Source organism: Rhincodon typus, chromosome 24 (assembly GCF_021869965.1).
Source record: "Rhincodon typus isolate 14 chromosome 24, sRhiTyp1.1, whole genome shotgun sequence".
Lineage (NCBI taxonomy): Eukaryota > Metazoa > Chordata > Chondrichthyes > Orectolobiformes > Rhincodontidae > Rhincodon > Rhincodon typus.
In genome coordinates this window covers 25181493-25200390 of record NC_063355.1, presented here as the reverse complement: position 1 = coordinate 25200390, position 18898 = coordinate 25181493, and the positions used below count along the sequence as shown (strand labels likewise).

General features: G+C 40.5%; 1 protein-coding gene across 1 annotated transcript in view; it reads right to left on the bottom strand.

The window, feature by feature from the left end:
- LOC109911048 (SH2B adapter protein 3) overlaps positions 1-18898 on the bottom strand; it is a 51635-nt gene that overhangs the window by 6295 nt on the left and 26442 nt on the right. The window contains exon 6 of the mRNA XM_048611723.1: positions 13808-13979. Coding sequence (XP_048467680.1) covers positions 13808-13979 — 172 coding nt within the window. The remainder of the gene's footprint in view (positions 1-13807; positions 13980-18898) is intronic.

Genomic DNA, 18898 nt, shown 5'->3' with positions numbered 1-18898 from the left:
TTCATTGGCAAATAAATGTACAACTTCCTTCTAACATTTTATATCCCTAACAGAATTGTGGATCTAATTACAGCGCTTAGACTGCAGTGGCTCAAGAAAGTAGCTTCCTCTATCTTCCCAAGGGCAAGTAGGGACAGGCAATAATTGCCGGCCCAGCCATTGACACCCACATGCCACGAGTAAACAAAAACTATTTCTAAGACAGAAGAAAAAGACTGGAGATCTAAACACAAACTAAAAACCTTACTTTTACTTTAAGAACTAGTAATGTTCACCAAACCTATTCACCAAACAGCTGTTTTGCCTGGTTCATAACATCCCCTTTGCAAGGAGGCCTCTCAAACTGCACCTTTTCTTCTCTTCTGCTCACCCCTTGCTCTGAAGATTTTGTTTCTTGCAGTAAACCTTACATCAAGCACCTGTATCACTCTCTGTACTAAACTTCACTTTGAACTAAGTTCCCAAATATACTCATTCAGGCAAAGTCTCCACTCACGCTGACCTTGTGCATACCCTCTAGTTACCAACAGGTCTGTCAGTGCCAGAGGTCAAGAATACCAGACCATGCTGGATTGCAGAAAGATGTCACCACATGGCAATAACGCCATCACAGACTCCCTATCCACAAGCCCACATCCCAATTGGCCTGGAGTGGGGAAAACAAGAGGGATGCTCTCTGCCTGCCCTCAGCACTCACATGATCTTTCACCTTTCAATGCAAGAGCCACAAAGAAGCATTTGGTTGCTGCTGCAGACAGAAAGAATTCAGCACAGGCCCCTGTCACTGCATAAATGAAGAGCACAAAGGCATCCAAGAACACAGAGTGGAAAGACCAGTTAAAGACCAGGTGAATGGCCAGCCTAGTTATCTCCTTACCTTAGCTAATGCCTCATATCCAGGCTAACAGTGAAGGAGCCACAGTTCAGGACAGATGTTAGGAAAAACTTCTACACACAAAGGGTGGAAAATGTTTGGAACTCTCTTCCACAAAAGGTAGTGGATATAGGGGCAGTTGTTAATTTTAAATCTGTGATAGATACATTTTTGTTAGCAAATGGTTTTGAGGGATATGGACCAATGGCAGGTAAATGGAGTTAGGCCACAGATCAGCCACGATCTCACTGAACAGTAAATCAGGTTCCGGGTCTAAATGGTCTACTCTTGTTCCAATGTTGATGCCCTCTGCTCATGATGTTTTATAACTAGCCATCAGGAAGGGTGGAAAGACCCGAGAATGTGCTCCCTAACTGTCTTGCTACCTCTTCTCTGTACAGTTTAATTATAACAAACAGCAGGCTGTCTAAAGAATCGTAGCCCAACTTACCTCAGAAATAAAAACCAGTGGCAAATGAGCCAAATTGGTCAGGCTCATCTTCTATACTTTAGAAAAGAGGTCTAGTACAACCAGCATGTTCAGGCATTACTGGTTCTTTACTAGCTTTTTCCTCTGGTACCACTTTGTAGGTGTAATTCATTACACAAAGATATTTTCTGCACCAAATGAAAGACAAAACTGAACAGAGTCAGGGCACAAAAAAATGACAAATCTGCAGAGATTCCAAGATATAAACATTTAACACACAGCAACAGAATGCCTGTGCTGCACATGAAGTTCTCAAAGAAATTGCTGAGGAGTGTTTGATCCATTCCATGTTCATATGTAGTCAAACAGGTTACAGACTGAAATCTCTGTGCAATTGGTAGAGGACATATGTCTATCAATACAGTCTGTACTGTTAACTATTTATCTCTGAACCTCCACTGCTCATTAGAGAGAACAGCAGTAATAAATAGACGGTCACATTCCTCTGATAATAAAAGTGGTGCTCAAAGCAAGAGATATTGGTGCTGGGGAATTAAACACTTGACCTTTCAGGCATCTGCCATCAGCCTGAGCTCTTCTAGGTAAGGAGCAGCTCCTTTTCCTCTGTCCTAACACTATGATGCCGCTTAAACCCCAAAGGTATGGACAAGTGATTTGCTTTCTCCATTTTTCACATCTCTTGGCTGCATATCTCTCCAAGCAGTATTGGTTAGGGACAAAACTATCCTTTCCCCTGGATAGCTGCAGCCCATTAGTGTCCAATGACTTACCAGATACAGATCACTACTCTATACCAGCTTTAAAGGTGCATACAGCACCAGTATCTGTGCTGGTGGCTACAACTATCAGATCAAATGAGAGGGCCCCTTTACTGAGTCTTGGGGCTGCTGTTGATGAGAGGTGGCAGATTTAGGGTGTGTAAAAGTAGAAGATCAGAAGGGAAAGGTTGGGCTGAGTTAGAAAATAAGAGATCCATGATCCTAGTATCAGCAGTTCATTCCACATGGCATGTAGCAGATTGAGAGATGGGAAAGGGTTTAAGGCAGAGCCATCCTGCATTCCTCAATTCCAAATGCCACAAGCTCTGTCACAGTTCAGTCCATGATACAGAGAGGCATCCTCACTGGAGATAAAGAGTCCTGTGCTGCCCTGCTACTTAGCATTGAATACCACTCTGTCTTGCAAGAGATGGAAGAAGTAAGAGTGGATAATCTGCCAGAAGTGGAAGCAACAAGAACTAGATGTGAGGTTGTGGTGGAGTATCTAGATGTTGATTTGAGCCCCGAGTGGTTGAGTGAATGATGGGGTAAACAGGGGTAAATAGGAAGACTTGTTTACATTCACTGACCTTGACCAACATTGTAAGGTTTGTAGCACTGCTGCTAGCTCCTTTAGTCCCTTCCTTTGGAACTGAGCACCCTGGCCACTTGCTCAATCCTCTCTGACAGTGGTCTTTCAGACTTGCTGGAACCTGGAAGAACCATAGAGTGGGTCTTCTCCTGCATACCTTCACCAGTAAGGCCTCCAAGGATCATATACGTAACCTTTGAACCTTCTTTGTGTCCTGGTGTTGTATTTTGTTCTTCATGATCGCAGCAATCTCCTGTAACTCAGTACAGTTTTCCTTTAAGAGTGGTGGCCCGCATTTCAGAATAAAAGGCTGATTACACCATGGACTCTCTGCGGACACTGCTCAGTTCTCTGCTGAGCATTGAGGCACCCAGTATCTTGGCAGATGCTGAGCCCTATGCTACAATCATGCAGATGAGGTGACAACATCAAATTTACCACCAGAACCAAAGCTGGCAGGTTGAGAATGATGATGCTTGCAGCCAAAAAATTGGTGCAAACCAATTTTTAGTTCAAGATTTTGCACTAGAAGGACTGAGTTCTCAGTAGCATTTAATTTTACTGTCTGTTAAAGCTTCAAATCCTTCAGAATTATTAGGAAGTGATTTTAGATGTATTCCTTAAAAATGCAGAGACGTGTAAATGTTTAGAACATTAACTGTGGTTAATTAGGGAAAAGTCACTTCTCACAGCGAAATCCACTTTTATTCAGTACACTTCGAGTACAGATTACACAGCCAGCTGTTCCACTTCCAGTCAAGTAGACAAAGGAAGTGATATTCTTTATCAGAAAGAGTAAAGCTGCATGTTACGTAAATGAAAGGAGGTCACAGCAAAGCTGGACTGTGGTGAGCTGTTATGGTAAACATTCTTGTCATGAGGCCACAGTTACTGAATTTGGGGAAGGAAATGAGAACTGATAAAGTTTCACCTGTGCCTGGTTCTACACACACTTCCCTACATTAATATATGTAAAGTTAAGAGATAATTATATAATGTTGTTGTTAAGTCACAAAAGATATAAAATCTAACAGCACAGAGCAGAAGAGCTGAATATTAAATAGTTTATGAATTGAAAGTTCAGCTAATGCAATAATTGGAGTCAGCATATATAATAAGTACACTCAATACAAACCCTTGTAATTAAGGCTGTACATTGTTAAAATTCATACACTTCACATGCTAATCCAACTCAGCTGCATGCCTTTGAATGGAAACCAATTGATAAACTAGGAGACCTATGCATTATGATCTGAATAAGAGGCAGAATCATTAATTACACAAAGCAACATATATTTTGTAACCCTGAGTTACAAATTCTCACAACATGAGATTGAACCAACAACAACCTCGTACTTCATTCTAGATTATCCTGTGACATGCAGGGGAAGCATGATACTGAAAGGTGCTAATCAGCAAGGAAAACTTCACATTTCTGTATCAAAGAAATGGTTTTTGGGGAAAATGCTAATGAGATTATCAAGAAATTTGGAGTATAATCTGATCTTGGCATAATGAGCACAATTTCCAGGTTGGATGCCTGCAGGGAATTCTAGGCCAGGTGTGGTCTAAAGGACTTAATACCATTTTCTTTCTCCCTGCCAATATGGAAACTGTAAAGATGATTGTTCCAGATTACCGCACTAGGGGGTGGTATAACACACCAGTTCACAAAAATATCCTTAAAATTGGTATCAATGTGGGGAAGTTGCATCCTACCAGGAAACACAGCGGCAGATACAGGTGATAGAACAGTAAGTAATATTAGCAGACCAACTAAACAACACCTGAGACCCTCTTAACATGCATTAAACATGGATCAGAATATCAAAATTGAGATATTTTAAGTAAGAGTTACACTTCTAAAAAATTTAAATTGCCAGCCTACTGCAGTAATAATTTAGTTATTTATCAGGAAACTACACTGAAAAGTTACATGCAGTGGACAAACAAAATTACAACCACATAAAACCAAGCAACAACTCCCAAGTTTGCCAAATTAATATTCTGTGTAATAAATCACAGATGTACTTTATATATGAGAACCTACCAAATGACCAGCAAAACCAGAACTATTGAGAGCAGCAAATAACCATCAGTGAACAAAATCTCCCAAGTAAAGCAAAAAACAAGATTCTATCACAAACAACTAAACATTCACAGCTGAGAAACTTACAATTAAAGTAAATCAAAAAATGACCACAGCATGCATTTGAAATATTAGTACAGAATAATACAGCCTAGAAGTGATTTAAGTAATGACCCAGAAATTAGTAGAAGGAGAAAATAGAATATAAGCACCAGGAGTTTATGGGACTGGACCAATAAGGACCAATAAAAAGGTATGAATTTCTACTAATATGCAAGAAGAGAGGCAAAAAATTTAGAAGGTGTTTTTTAGAAGCTAATGCAGGAAAAATCAGAATGGGGGATAAAGGAAATAGCCCATACATTAAACAAATATCTTTTGTCTGTCTTCACAGCAGAAGGTACAAAAATTGTTCCAGAAATAGTGGGGTCTGATGAGGGTGAAATGTAAAAGAAGTTCTAAAAGAAGTAGCTGCAGGGATATCATTTGTTGTAATTTACTAAAACTCCCCAATTTCTGAAAAAGTCCCAGCAGATTTGAAGGTATTAAGGTATTTGTTCCTATTAAGACAGCAACAACAGGGTACTTGGAAACAGAGGTCAAAATTATTTTTTCTTTCCCCCCCTCACCACAAGGACACATCCAGTTTACTCAAGGGCTGTCTTTTTGATGTTCAGTGATTATTTTTTGGTTTCTGGGGCTTTTTATCTCATGCTTACTAATTCATTTATGGCAATATTTGCTGACACTAGAACTGCTGGGCAATCATGCATGCATGCTCACTTGCAAACACACATGGTTCTAGACCCTGTACAGTGTTGTATCATGCACAAAGTCCGCAATATGTATGTGCACAGAACAGTCGCAGCACTGAAACTGGACTCAGAGGGAGTTTCGGTAGAGGTGGTGGAGAACAGAGAGGGGGCAGAGAGAACGGGGTGGGGGGAGAAAGAGAACGGCAGAAAAGAAAACGAGCAAGGGGAGAGAGGACAGGTGGTTGGCAGAGAATGGGGAGTCGAGAGTGAATGGTCGAGAGAGAAAACAGGAGAGGGGAAAGAGAGAATGGGCAGCAGGGGACAGGAGATGAGAACACAGGCAAACTCCCCTACACCGCCCTGCCTGGATCCCTCCCCTCCCCTGGCTTGATCCCTAATGGCCGCATCCATTAACGAGCATGCAGTATTCACAAGGAATTGTGCATGTTCTCCACAGTATCAGCAAACACAGCCTTTATTTATTAGATGATGCAGATGCATGGCAATAATACTTTCTGTATTTCAGCTAACAAATAGTGCATTTGGACTCTCACATCATCAAAATTAGAAGAAATCACCACCACTCAAATTCATAATACACAAGAAAACTGTTAGTTTTCTTAGACACCATATATATAAATTGCCACAAGATAACAAAAATAAGTTAGCAAAAGTTTTTCTTTAAATTAACTTCACATCCCTCTGTACACTAAAAGCCATCACCATAAATATTCTTTCTGCAGGCTGGCGAAGTTACAGCTAAACAATTGCATGTTTGTCTCTAACACAGTCACTGCATTCAAAATAATTCACCACATTTTGAGATGTGAACACACCAAAGTGCAAATCCTTATGAAATAAAACTGTTCAAGTATTAAAGTGTCCATGTGACAGAGTGTTTATTCTAATAGCATCTACAACAGTTTTCTTTATATAGTAGCTTCCTGATCTTGAGTAATCCTAAAATACAGATTTCACATTAACTTGCAAGGAATAACTTTCAGCTGCAGTCAGGCCCTCCTCACTTCGGAGCCCTGCACATCCCACTTTGTAGAAGTCTCTCTCGTTCCTTGCAGCCTCCCACATTCACCTTTGAGGCTACTCTCCTTTGGAGCTTCTCAGGTTCCCTTACAAGCCATCGCTTACTCATTTGCAGTTCATTGTTCATTCCCACACCAGCCTCACTCTCTCTTCAGCCTCAAATGGCCTTCTTCATTGTCCCCTCCTCACCTTCCCACTGCCAACAATAGACTGCCCCTCTCCCAGATTTGCTTCTGATACGCTCAATGTGAGCTTATCAGTAGAAAATGCAAAAGAGAACCAGCCTATGATTGATGGACAGCTTTTAGAAGCACATTTGCAACCCTCTCCCTCCTGCTATCCTGTATTTTGAGCCCTGCTTGGAAAGCCATACTATGATTAGACAGAGGCAACTGTTTTATGAAAGGGAAATCATGACTAAAAATCTACTACAGTTTATGTTCTATGTAACTAGCAGAGCAGATAAAGGATATAGTACATCTGGATTTTCCCAATATAGTCTTGGTTTCAAAAAGAATTTAGGAAAGGAGACTTATGAAGCCAATACAGAATTTTTTTTAAATAAATTGAGATAGTTAGCAGGCTTCAAAGCAGGGTTTGTTCAACTTTTATAAATAGAATTCAACATTCAACTGAGTCCCAGGTGTGAAGTTTTACAAAGGAATATGTTACAGTATGCTTTATGAGGTTTCCCAGGTTTGCCCTCCATGCTATGATTTCAGGTGCAATATGGGAGCAACTGGCTTCAGTACTCCAGGGTTAGGGAGAGGTAAGTCAGTCAAGCTTCCCCCTCTGATCAGAAGTACAAGGAGTGGGTCACTGCTGAGGACAGTACTGAGCTCATCTGTTGTTCTGATAAGAGTCAAACTTTGCAAGAAGGGGAGGGGGAGGTTACTGACAGAAAATAACTGGCAGGGCAAAAAGTGCAATTTCGTGAATGAGTTCAAAAGTTGTGTTGAAACGCTTTTGGACAGCAACACAGACTAAATTACAATTAAGTACAAAAATGGGAATAAACATTCCTGAGGAAAGAGTGTCTGAAGTTTTTAATGGAATTCTATGTATTAGATACAAACAGGTTGTTGAGGAAATAACATTCAGACATTACCAGTTAAGATATACAGACCAGGTCGATAATTTACAGCAATTGAAACCACATTGTGCTCAAATATGCAACGATTTTTGGCAAGAATCCAATCGCGTGATAAACTTTCCTGTAGTTGAAACTGGGATAGTTACAACCCCCACACGCTGCGTACAGTGCCAAATATCGGGAAAGGTAATCAGCCTTCAGTGGATACAGTCTTCGCTGTTTATCCAGAAAACTGCACTTGACAAATGGTGTAGATATTTGCACCAATAAGTGTTCATTCCAGGAACAAATCTGCACAGGAAGTGATGCTATTATACCACCCAATCAATGTATGTCATACAATCTACAGGAATACACTAAAATCTGGCCATGTGATCCTCTATTATAACTTCTGATCAATTCTTCAGTATCTCAACATTTTTAGAATATATTTGATGTTTCTCCAGCAACACGATTTTCAGCCTAATTTTGCTTAATTCTGTAATTACTTCTTCTTCTCACACTTTTAACAAGGGAATATCAGTCAGCACCATTTCAAAATGAAGTCTTAACAAAGTAGTATGACATGCAATAACTACCACTATAAGAAAAAGTACCATGACAACTAATGGGGCTAAAAGCCGATAAGTTACATAGACCTAATAAGTTCCATCCTAGGATATTAAAGGAAGTCACTATAAAGATTATGGATGCACTGGTAGCAATCCTCCCTGCATCCTTTGATTCTGGGAAGCACCAAAGGATTAGAAGATTGCCAGTGTAGCACCTTTATTCAAAAAGGGAAGGAGACAAAATAACAGGCAACTATAGGCCAGTGAGCTTGACATTTGTGATTGGGAAAACATCAGAGTCTACATTAAACGATTTAACAGCAAAGTGTTTAGAAATACATACTCCTAATAATGCATAATATAATCAAACAGCATGGATTTAAGAAGGGGAAAGCATTCCTGATAATTTTGTTAAATTTTTTTTCTAGAAACAAGTAGGGTAGATAAAGGGGAACCAATGTTTAGATTTCCAATATTTAGAACCAACATTTAGATTTTCAGTGTGCATTTGATAAGGTACTATACATTAGGCTCTAAGTAGCCTATGGTGTTGGGAGTAGTATATTAGCAACGGAGAGAAGATTGCTAGCTAAAAGAAGACAGTGAGGTGGGATAAGATGTGCTACAGGGATCAGTGATTATTTACAACAATTAGTCACTTCTTTCATCCAAGTTGTTGTGAATGTACGATAGCCAATGATGTGGACGACAGAAAAATAGATAGAAAGGCAAGCGGTGAGGATGACACAGAGTCTGCAGAGGGTTATAAAAGTTAAGTGAATGGATTGTAATGTGAGACAATGTGAGGTTATGCACACTGGCAAGAAAAATAGGGGAGCTGAATATTATTTAAATGGAGAAAAACTGTAGAAAGCTGCAGCACGGAGGAATTTGGGGGTGTACAAGTCTATCAGTTAATAGGGAAGACAAATACCTTTATTTTAAAAGGAATAGAATATAAATATAACTAGTCTCATTAAACTGTACAAGTACTAGTTGGACCACACCTAGGATACCATGTACAGTTTTAGTTTCCTCACCTAAGGGCAGATACACAGAGTTTGGATACAGTCCAGAGAAGATTCACAAGATTGATCTTAGATATGGAGGAATTTTCTTAGGAGGAGATGCTGAGTAGGTTGGGCCTGTACTCCTTAGCGTTTAGAAGAATAAGAAGAGACATTATTGAAACATACAAGTTTCTTAGAGAGCTTGGCAGGGTTGATGCTGAAAGTTCGCTTTCCCTTGTGGGAATCTAGGATCAGAGGGCATATTCTCAGAGTAAGGGATCACCCAGTTAGGGCAGAGAAGAGGAGGAATTTCTTCACTCCGTAGTGAATCTGTAGAATTCTTTACTGCAGAGGCCGTTCAGGCTTAGTTTTTATGTATACTCAAGGGTGAGACAGATAGATTTTTAAACAACAGGGGAATCAAGGGATGGGGGAAATGGCAGGAAAGTGAAGTTGGGTATGATCAGATTAGCAAATGATCTAATTGAATAGTAATGCTGATTTAATAGAATCAGAAGATGTCGTCCAGCCTCTCTCTTATGGTGTTATGAACTCTAATAGTTTCTGTTATTTTTCTGAGTCAGTTTCTTTACATATTGGAGTAATTTTCACGACTACGGGAGTTGGCTTTCCTGGTATCAGCCAACTGAACTAACATCATCGGACATTTCCATTAATCCAGATAAACTCGCCACTTCAACCCTGCACTCTCCCCAGATAGATAGTCTCAAATGTCCCTTTCTCCAGAAGCACTCACTGTGTCAAACAAAAATAACAAATTCAAAAAAAAAATCAAACAGAAGCCAAACAGCATTTTATGTTACCTCTTGGTATAGGAAATTAAGGGAACATTTGTGTTCTCCAAACTCATTACCAGAAAGCATTTCCTACTTCTGAATTCTGACTTCCTAATTCATATACCCCCAGGCCACAGGCTGACCCCTGTGGATACTTAGAGACAATGGATCAAATGCAGATAAATGAAGTTCAAATGCATCAGGCATGATCTAACAGAGCGGTGGGAAAGGACAAGAAGGTGAATTACTTGTTCTTATGTTTTGAGGATCAAGCCTGTAATACTACAATCAATCAAATACCCATTTCCTTCATCATCTGGATGCAAGTTCAAACTTGAAAGCATATTCACAATATTAGCATGAATGCAAAGATCTGGCTTCCAATTCTCAGCTGCAACTGGAATGTACCTTATAAGAAGTAAAATTACAAAAACAAGTGTCTAAATAGAAGAACTGCTGGAACTACAATCCACATGTAGAGAGGAATATTAAACGTTAATGTTAACCTACTTATTGTTCTCTTTGCAAATGTTGAGGGACTTATTTGTAGTTCCATTTTTAAAATGTGTACGCACAGTGCTCCTGCTTGTGTATTTTATTAAGATGATAACTGAAAAAAATTCACTTATGTTTCAAACATCCTCACCTTTTCCTGCTTTAAACTTTGCTAATATAAAGCAATTGTAATGAGTGTGACCAGCTCTTGGGGACTCAGGTATGAGATGCTCTGGCTGCCTTTGGGAAGGTATGTTGCCTGGTGAGCTTGTAACAGTGGCTGGGAGTCAAAGTCTTGACGGTGAATCTGGGGGACACTCAGAGTGTGTATGCATGCATGCAGAACTAATAATGATCCAGAGTACAGGGCAGATAGTGTCCCAGATGCAGACAATCCAGGGCACATGACAACCGGCTCATATAGTTAGTCCCCGGACTGTAATAGAACAGAAAGTGAACTCACTTATTTGCAAAGGTACAGCCATTTAAACACTTTCAAGTCTGAATTGTCTAAGAACAGCTCATGTATTGGTATGGTCTTGTTCACAGCAAACAATGCACCTGAAGGAGTGCTTAGATGGATCCATGAGCTCAATATTTTCACAACAGTCAAAGCTTTCTCTTAAAACATCACAATTTTCCAAAAAAAATGTTTTTCTGACTGATTTTATTTTCTTAAGTGCAACTTAGCATTTTCTACTTGCTGCACTGTCATTCTAATTATAAAACTTTCTTAAGCTTCCTCTCTATTCCTAACCATACGGCAACGTTGGCTCGGAGCTCAGCTCTGCATTTTTAAAAAAATCTTTTGTGTTGTTCATCTACATCCAGTGTACATATTTGTAACAGGATGGATTTTCTTTCACATTTTAGTGTGTGTATCCACTTGCTTTAATCCAGCCATGAGTAAAACAAGCAGTGGTCCCATTCTAGTAGTCAATTTCGATCTCCCGTTTCTAAAATAATTAGATTTATCTTTATAAACATTGTTTTCAAAAATTCTGACTTGGTTAGTAAAATATGCAATCAGAAGAGACACTTAATTTCCTAAAGTTTATAGTTTATGAAAGGTCAAGAATTGGAATACAAGCAGCTCTCAGTCTAACATTTACTCTCCCCAAGAGGCCTTTTCCATTATATTATTTCCTTCAGCTGGGGGAAGAGATGGTCAGGACTGGGGACTTCTCCAGAATCCCTGCCAGCAACATTCACTGTCCCCCTAACAGGAACGAAGCTCGCTTGCATAGGGTGAGCTGACTAGCCAGATTTAACTCAGGAACAGATGGAAAGCATTACCATAAAACAGTACACTGTAAAAGCCTAGTTTGAAGATGACAGATCTCATCCCGAATGCAGCAGGATTTGAACATTTGGACATAAAAGTTGCGGGTCCATTTACGGAGTCATAGATTTATCCAGCAAGGAAACAGACCATTACGCCCATGCCAACCAGATATCCTGAACTGATCTAGTCCCATTTGCCAGCATTTGGCCCATATCCCTCTAAACCCTTCCTATTCATGGACGCATCCAGATGCCTTTTAAATGTTGTCATTGTACCCACCTCCATCACTTTTTCTGATAGCTCATTCCATAAACGCACCACCCTCTGTGTGAAAAAGTTGCCCCTCAGGTCCCTTTTAAATCTTTTCTCTCTCACCTTAAACATATACCCTCTAGTTTTGGACTCCCTTACCCTGCGAAAAACACCTTGTCTATTCACCCTATTCATGCCCCTCATGATTTTATAAACCTCTATAAGGTCACCCTTCAGCCTCCAATGCTGCAGGGAAAACGCTCCATTCTACTCAGCTTCTCCCTACAGCTCAAAACCTCCAGTCCCAGCAACATCCTTGTAAATCTTTTCTGTACCCTCTCAAGTTGAACAACATCCTTCCTTTAGCAGGGAGACCAGAATTGAATGCAGCATTCTAAAAGTGGTGTAAACAATGTCCTGTACAGTCACAGCATGATATTCCATCTTCTATATTCAAGGCACTCACCAATGAAGGCAATCACACCAAATGCCTTCTTCACCACCCTGTCCACCTGCAACTCCGCTTTCAAGGAACTATTCACCTGCACCCCTAGGTTCCGTTGTTTGGCAACACTCCCAACGGCCCTATCATCAAGTGTATAAGAGCTGCCCTCATTTTCCTTACCAAAATGCAACACCTCACATTTATCTAAATTAAACTCCATCATTTCTAAACAAGAAGCTGTTTGCAAATCGCTTGATTTAGCTTGTGTTATCTTGTTCATGTGCTGAATCAAAATATTTCTAAGGATTGTGATAAGGTATTTGACACCATTGATAGTACTCTGCACATCACCTTATCATCCCTTCAGTTTCTGTATTCAATGGATTATCCTGCACTATTCCTGTCAGCTCCAGAATGTTGCAATCACTAAGTGTACCTTCCAATGCCCTTTCTTTTCAGCATTCTGAAGGGCACTTGCTATCCACTCCTCAGTCCTAACACTGAATCTGTCCTCTGCGGCACCTTTCCATGCAAGCACGGGGTACACAATATCTGGACATAAACTTTATTTCTGATTACAACTATTGCTCTCTTTGGCTTTTGCCACATGACATGTTTCATTAGTTAAGTCCTACCCTCTACCCTATCACCGATCGTGCTTGCATGCCCCTCTCCCACCCTTCTACTGATTTTAAGAGGTTTATAGTTGTATCTTTCTTCAGTTCTGATGAAAGGTCATTGACCTGAAATATTAACTCCACTTCACATTTGCCAAATATTTCCAGTACGTTTTTGTTTTTAATTCAGATCTCCAGCATCAGCTGTGTTTTGCTTTTGTGTCAAATACAGAACCTTTTGGTTTATATGGGTAGATAATGCCCCTTTACTCGCTAAACACTATTGTGAAGAAACTTTTTTTGATTTTGAAAAAAAAAGACAGTTCAAGTGTCATCTTAATTGTCCTGTTGATGAAGTATCATTGTTAGCTACTTACTTTAATCCATTAAATAGTTGGAAAATTCCAAATTTCCACCATTCTCTACTACAGTATCTTCCAAAATTCTACAAGACTGAATAAGAATCTATTTTGTTTTCAGAATAAAGCTATTACCTTCCATAACTGGGTTACACAAATATCACCGTGTCCTAAAAACCAATCACCCAACGAAGGTTTCTCTCCACCAGTAAGGATTTTATTTGAAGAAGCTACAGTGTTAATCTGATAATCATAGATCTGTTGAATCATTGTATTCTAACATGGGCAAACATTTTCTCTGTTTTGCAAATTCTACTAAAAATATTCATGGGATCTTTCTTACCTTGCTGGTGAGGAAACGCCACGACATAGCTTGACAGTTTGACTTCACAGGTTGTGCCACATTCCAACGGTATTGCAAACCTTCCAAAATAATTCAGCATTTCTGTGACAGACTGGAAACAAAAGTGTTGGACTAGGCATTGCCCTCTTTCTGTCACGAGCAGTCGGAGATGCTAAAAATTTAGAAAAACATCTGTGAATCACTACAATATTCTGTTTGGTATTACAGCAATTACTGGGCACAGTCTAGTTTACCTAATTTAGCAAATAGACTTAAATTTGCAATATGATTCAGCTTAAGAGCAAAAATAATCCTCAACAACTTGTCTTTCCCTACTTCAGGGGTAGAGACCAATCACTGTTCGCAACGAAGATTAAGTAACCTTGATCACAGAATGACCAAAGCTGCAATATACCTGTCTATTAGATCCCGTACCGCACCACAGAGGGAAATTACCCACTGAGCTATTGGACAGCGATGTAAAGTTTACTTACTTACACAGAAATGCATAGGAGTTACAACATAGAAAAATGCATTCGCCTAATTAGTCCATGCTAGTAGTTAGCCTCAACACAAGTAAATAGTTCTAATCACAATTATTCATTTTTTACCATGTCCATTTTCCCCTTTTATTTCATTCATCCATCCATCCAATCTAATTTTAAATTTTGACTTAGATCGCCTTATACAAACCCGCTGAGAATAGTTTGTGTTTTGGACATTTGGTAATTCAGTGTGTGTCTTGAAACACAATTTCTAAGGCCTTTCCTTAGAATTTCCTCACTCATTTCTTACAGCATCCTGTAGTATAACTGTGTGATAGGCTAATGAGAAACAATATACATCATTACAGGAAATGATGCAACATCACATGATCTCTCTTGTAGTCTCTTGTCATGATGTAGCCACCATAAGGTGTTCTTTAAATAAAAGTAATATTTTCCTCACCCCTGCAGATTCTGTAAATACTATTTAGCAGCAAAACAAGATTATTATATGTTGACAATAGTGCAAGAACACGTATATAAAAGTCTCTGCCATTACTGGCGAGCTTCGAGCAGGTCACAGGGTCTTGCCAATGACACTCCCAGTCCATGAAGAAGGGACCTTATCCAGATCAAGCAGAAATATGGACAATGATCAGAGGTATGAATAGAGTGGACAGCCATAGACTTTTTCCTAGGGTGGAGGTAGCTATTACGAGGGGGCATAGTTTTAAAGTGAGTGGAAGTAGATATAGGGGAGACATCAGAGGTAGGCTCTTTACTCAGAGAGCGGTGGGGGCGTAGAATGCATTGCCAGAGAGGGTAGTGGAGTCGGCCTCATTAGGGGCATTTAAGTGGCTATTAGATAGGCATACGGATGATAGTACAAGGTAGGGGTGGAAAGTGGAGAGTATTCCATCACACTCCTAACTGTGCCTTAAAGATTATGGACAGGCTTTGGGGAGACAGGAAGTGAGGTAATATGTTACAGATTCCTAGCCTCTGACCTGGTCTTGTAGCTAAATATTTATTCAGCTGGTCCAGTCCAGTTTCTGGTCAATGGTAACAACCCCCTACCTCCCCAGATATTGATAGTGGCAGATACAATGACAGTAATGTCACTGAATGTCAAGAAGGGATGGTCAGCTTCTCTCTTTCTGGAGATGGTCATTGCCTGACACTTAGGAGGTGCAAAAGTTGCATTGGGCCATTTAATAGCCCAATCTTGGATATTGACACAGAATGTTTCAGCATCTGTAGAGATGCAAATATTGCTGGACATTGTGCTATCATCAGTGAACATCCTCATTTCTGATCTCATTGTGCAGGTAAGGTCATTGATGAAACAGCAGAAGATGGCAGGACCTAGGTCACAGTCCCAAGACACTCCTGCACAAAGGTCTGGAGCTCAAACGATTAACTCCAGCAACACCAAACCAGCTTTCCATTGCGAGGCATGACTCCAAACACAGGATTCTGCAGGGGTGCTTTTAGCATAATGTAGTAAGTCCAACTGTAAGATTGGTAACAAGTCAATATAGAGCATCATAAGAAGTGATAGAGTTATAGAGATATACAGCACAGAAACGGATCTTTCAGTCTAATTCATCTATGCCAACCAGTTTTCCTAAATAAATCTGGTCCCATTTGCCAGCATTTGGCCCATATCCCTTCCTATTCATATAACCATCCAGATGCCTTTTAAATGTGGTAACTGTACCAGCCTCCACCACTTCCTCTGGCAGCTCATTCCATACATGCACCACCTCCTGCATGTAAAAGTTGCCCCTAAATTCCGTTTTAAATCTTTCCCCTCTCACCTTAAACCTTCTAGTTTTGGACTCACCCACCCCTGGGAAAAGACCTTCTCTATTTACCCTATCCATGCCCCTCATGATTTTATAAACCTCTATAAGGTCACCCCTCAGTTCTGACGCTACAGGGAAAATAGCCCCAGCCTATTCAGCCTCTCCCTAAACCTTCCAACCTTGGTAACATTCTTGTAAATCTTTTATTGAACCCTTTCAAGTTTCACAACATCCTCCCTATAGCAGGGAGAGCAGAACTGAATGCCTATACTGGCCTAACCCATCTCCTGTACAGCTGCAACATGGCCTCCCGACTCCTGTACTCAATGCACTGACCAATAACGGTAAGCATACCAAACGCCTTCTTCACTATCCTATCAAACTGCAACTCCACTTTCAAGGAACTACAAACCTGCACTCCAAGGTCTCTTTGTTCAGCAACACTCCCCAGGACCTTACCATTAAGCGTATAAGTTCTGCCCTGATTTGTCTTTCCAAAACGTAGCACCTCACATTTAGCTAAATTAAACTTCATCTGCCACTCCTCGGCCTATTGGCCTTTCCGATCAAGATCCCAGTGTACACTGGGTTAACCTTCTTCACTCTCCACTACACTTCCAAGTTTTGTGTCATCTGCAAACGTACTAACCATACCTCCTATGTTCACATACAAATCATTTACATAAATGATGAAAAGCAGTGGACCCAGCAGTGATCCTTGTGGCACACCACTGGTCACAGGCCTCCAGTCTGAAAAGCAACCCTCCAACACCACCTCTGTCTTCTACCTTTGAGCAAGTTCTGTATCCAAAAGGCTAATTCTTCCTGTATTCCAGCTGATCTAACCTTACTAAGCAGTCTACCATGAGGAATCTTGTCGAACACCTTACTGAAGTCCATATAGGTCACGTCCACTGCTCCGCTCTGGTTAGTCCCCGTCGTTACTTCTTCAAAAAACTCAATCAAGTCAGTGAGACACGATTTCCCACGCACAAAGCCATGTTGACTATCCCAAACAGTCCTTGTGATGCAATGTCACATGATCCTGCTCTACCTTGATTTGCCACAAGGTTGCACGACACAGTGAGATGTTTCTTCAATAAAGTAATGTTTTCCTTACCCGACCAGACACTCTAAATACTATTTAGCAGCACAAGGAGACCATGAATATTATACATTTAAGGATGTGCCCCCCACACCACCTTTCATCATTAGTGAAAGGAATAGTTTCAATATCATTAAATTTTCTTTAATCCTCTCACTCTTGACCACTATGCATTCTAAAGCTCCAATCCAGAAAATTGCAGACCTGTGAGACACATGGTGGTGGTAGGGAAATTACTGGAAAAGATTCTCAGGGACAAGATCTACACACATTTAGAAACAAATGGACTTATTAGCGATAGACAGCATGGTTTGGGTGGGGAAGGTCGGGGCTCACTAACTTGATTGAGTTTTTTGAAGGGGTGACAAAGATGATTAAGGGAAAAGCGGTTGACGTTGTCGACATGGACTTCAGTAAAGTCTTCGACAAGGTCCCTCGTGGCAGACTGGTACAAAAGGTGAAGCCACATGGTCAACAACAAAAAAACAGAAGTTGCTGGAAAAGCTCAGCAGGTGTGGCAGCATCTGTGAAAAGAAAGCAGGGTTCTGAGGAAGGGTCACCAGACCCAAAACGTTAACCCTGATTTCTATTCACAGATGCTGCCAGACCTGCTGAGCTTTTCCGGCAACTTCTGTTTTTGCTTCTGATTTACAGCATCTGCAATTCTTTCAGTTTTTATGAAGTCACATGGTATCAGGGGTGAGCTGGCAAGATGGATATAGAACTGGCTTAGTCATAGGAGACAGAGGGTAGCATTGGAAGGATACTTTACAAAATGGAGGGTTGTGACTGGTGGTGTTCCACAGAATTCAGTGTTGGGACCTCTGCAGTTCGTTGTCTACATAAATGATTTGGAGGAAAACATGGCTAGCCTAATGAGTAAGTCTGTGGATGATACAAAGATTGGAGGAGTTACAAATAGTGAGGAGGACTGTCAGAGGATACAGCAGGATATAGGTCAGTTGGAGGCATGATCAGAAAAATGGCAGACGGGGTTTAATCCAGACAAATCTGAGGTAATACATTTTGGAAGGTCAAGTACAGGTGAAAATCATACAGTGAGTGGCAGAACCCTTAGGAGAATTGATATGCAGAGGGATCTGGATTTGCAGGTCCACAGATCACTGAAGGTGGCAGCACAGGTAGATAAGGTAGCAAAGGGTGGTGATTTCAAAGAGATGTGCGAGGCAAGTTTTTCACACAAAGGAATGTGCCGCAAGAAGAGGTGGTGCAAGCAGACACAATAGCAGCATTCAAGAAGCACCTGGACCAATACATGAATGGAAAGGGAATAGAGGGGTATGGATCTTTTAAGTGAAGACGGTTTCAGTATGGAAGGACAAAATGTATCGGCACAGGCTGGGAGGGCCGAAGGGCCTGTACCTGTGCTGTATTGTTCTTTGTTCTTTTAGTAACACAGAACATGCTGATGCATGATTAAAAAATTGATTATTTAAGATAAGGAGGAAGAAACAAATAATGACAACTCCATTAATTTAATGTTAGACATGAGAAAGTCACTGGAATCTATCTAATAGTACTGAGCAACTGAGTAATTGGAAAAATCTGAGATGCTCAAAGTCATCATGAATTTGTGAGACAACAAGGTGCAGGGCTGGATGAACACAGCAGGCCAAGCAGCATCATAGGAGCAGAGAGGCTGACGTTTCGGGCCTAGACCCTTCATCAGAAA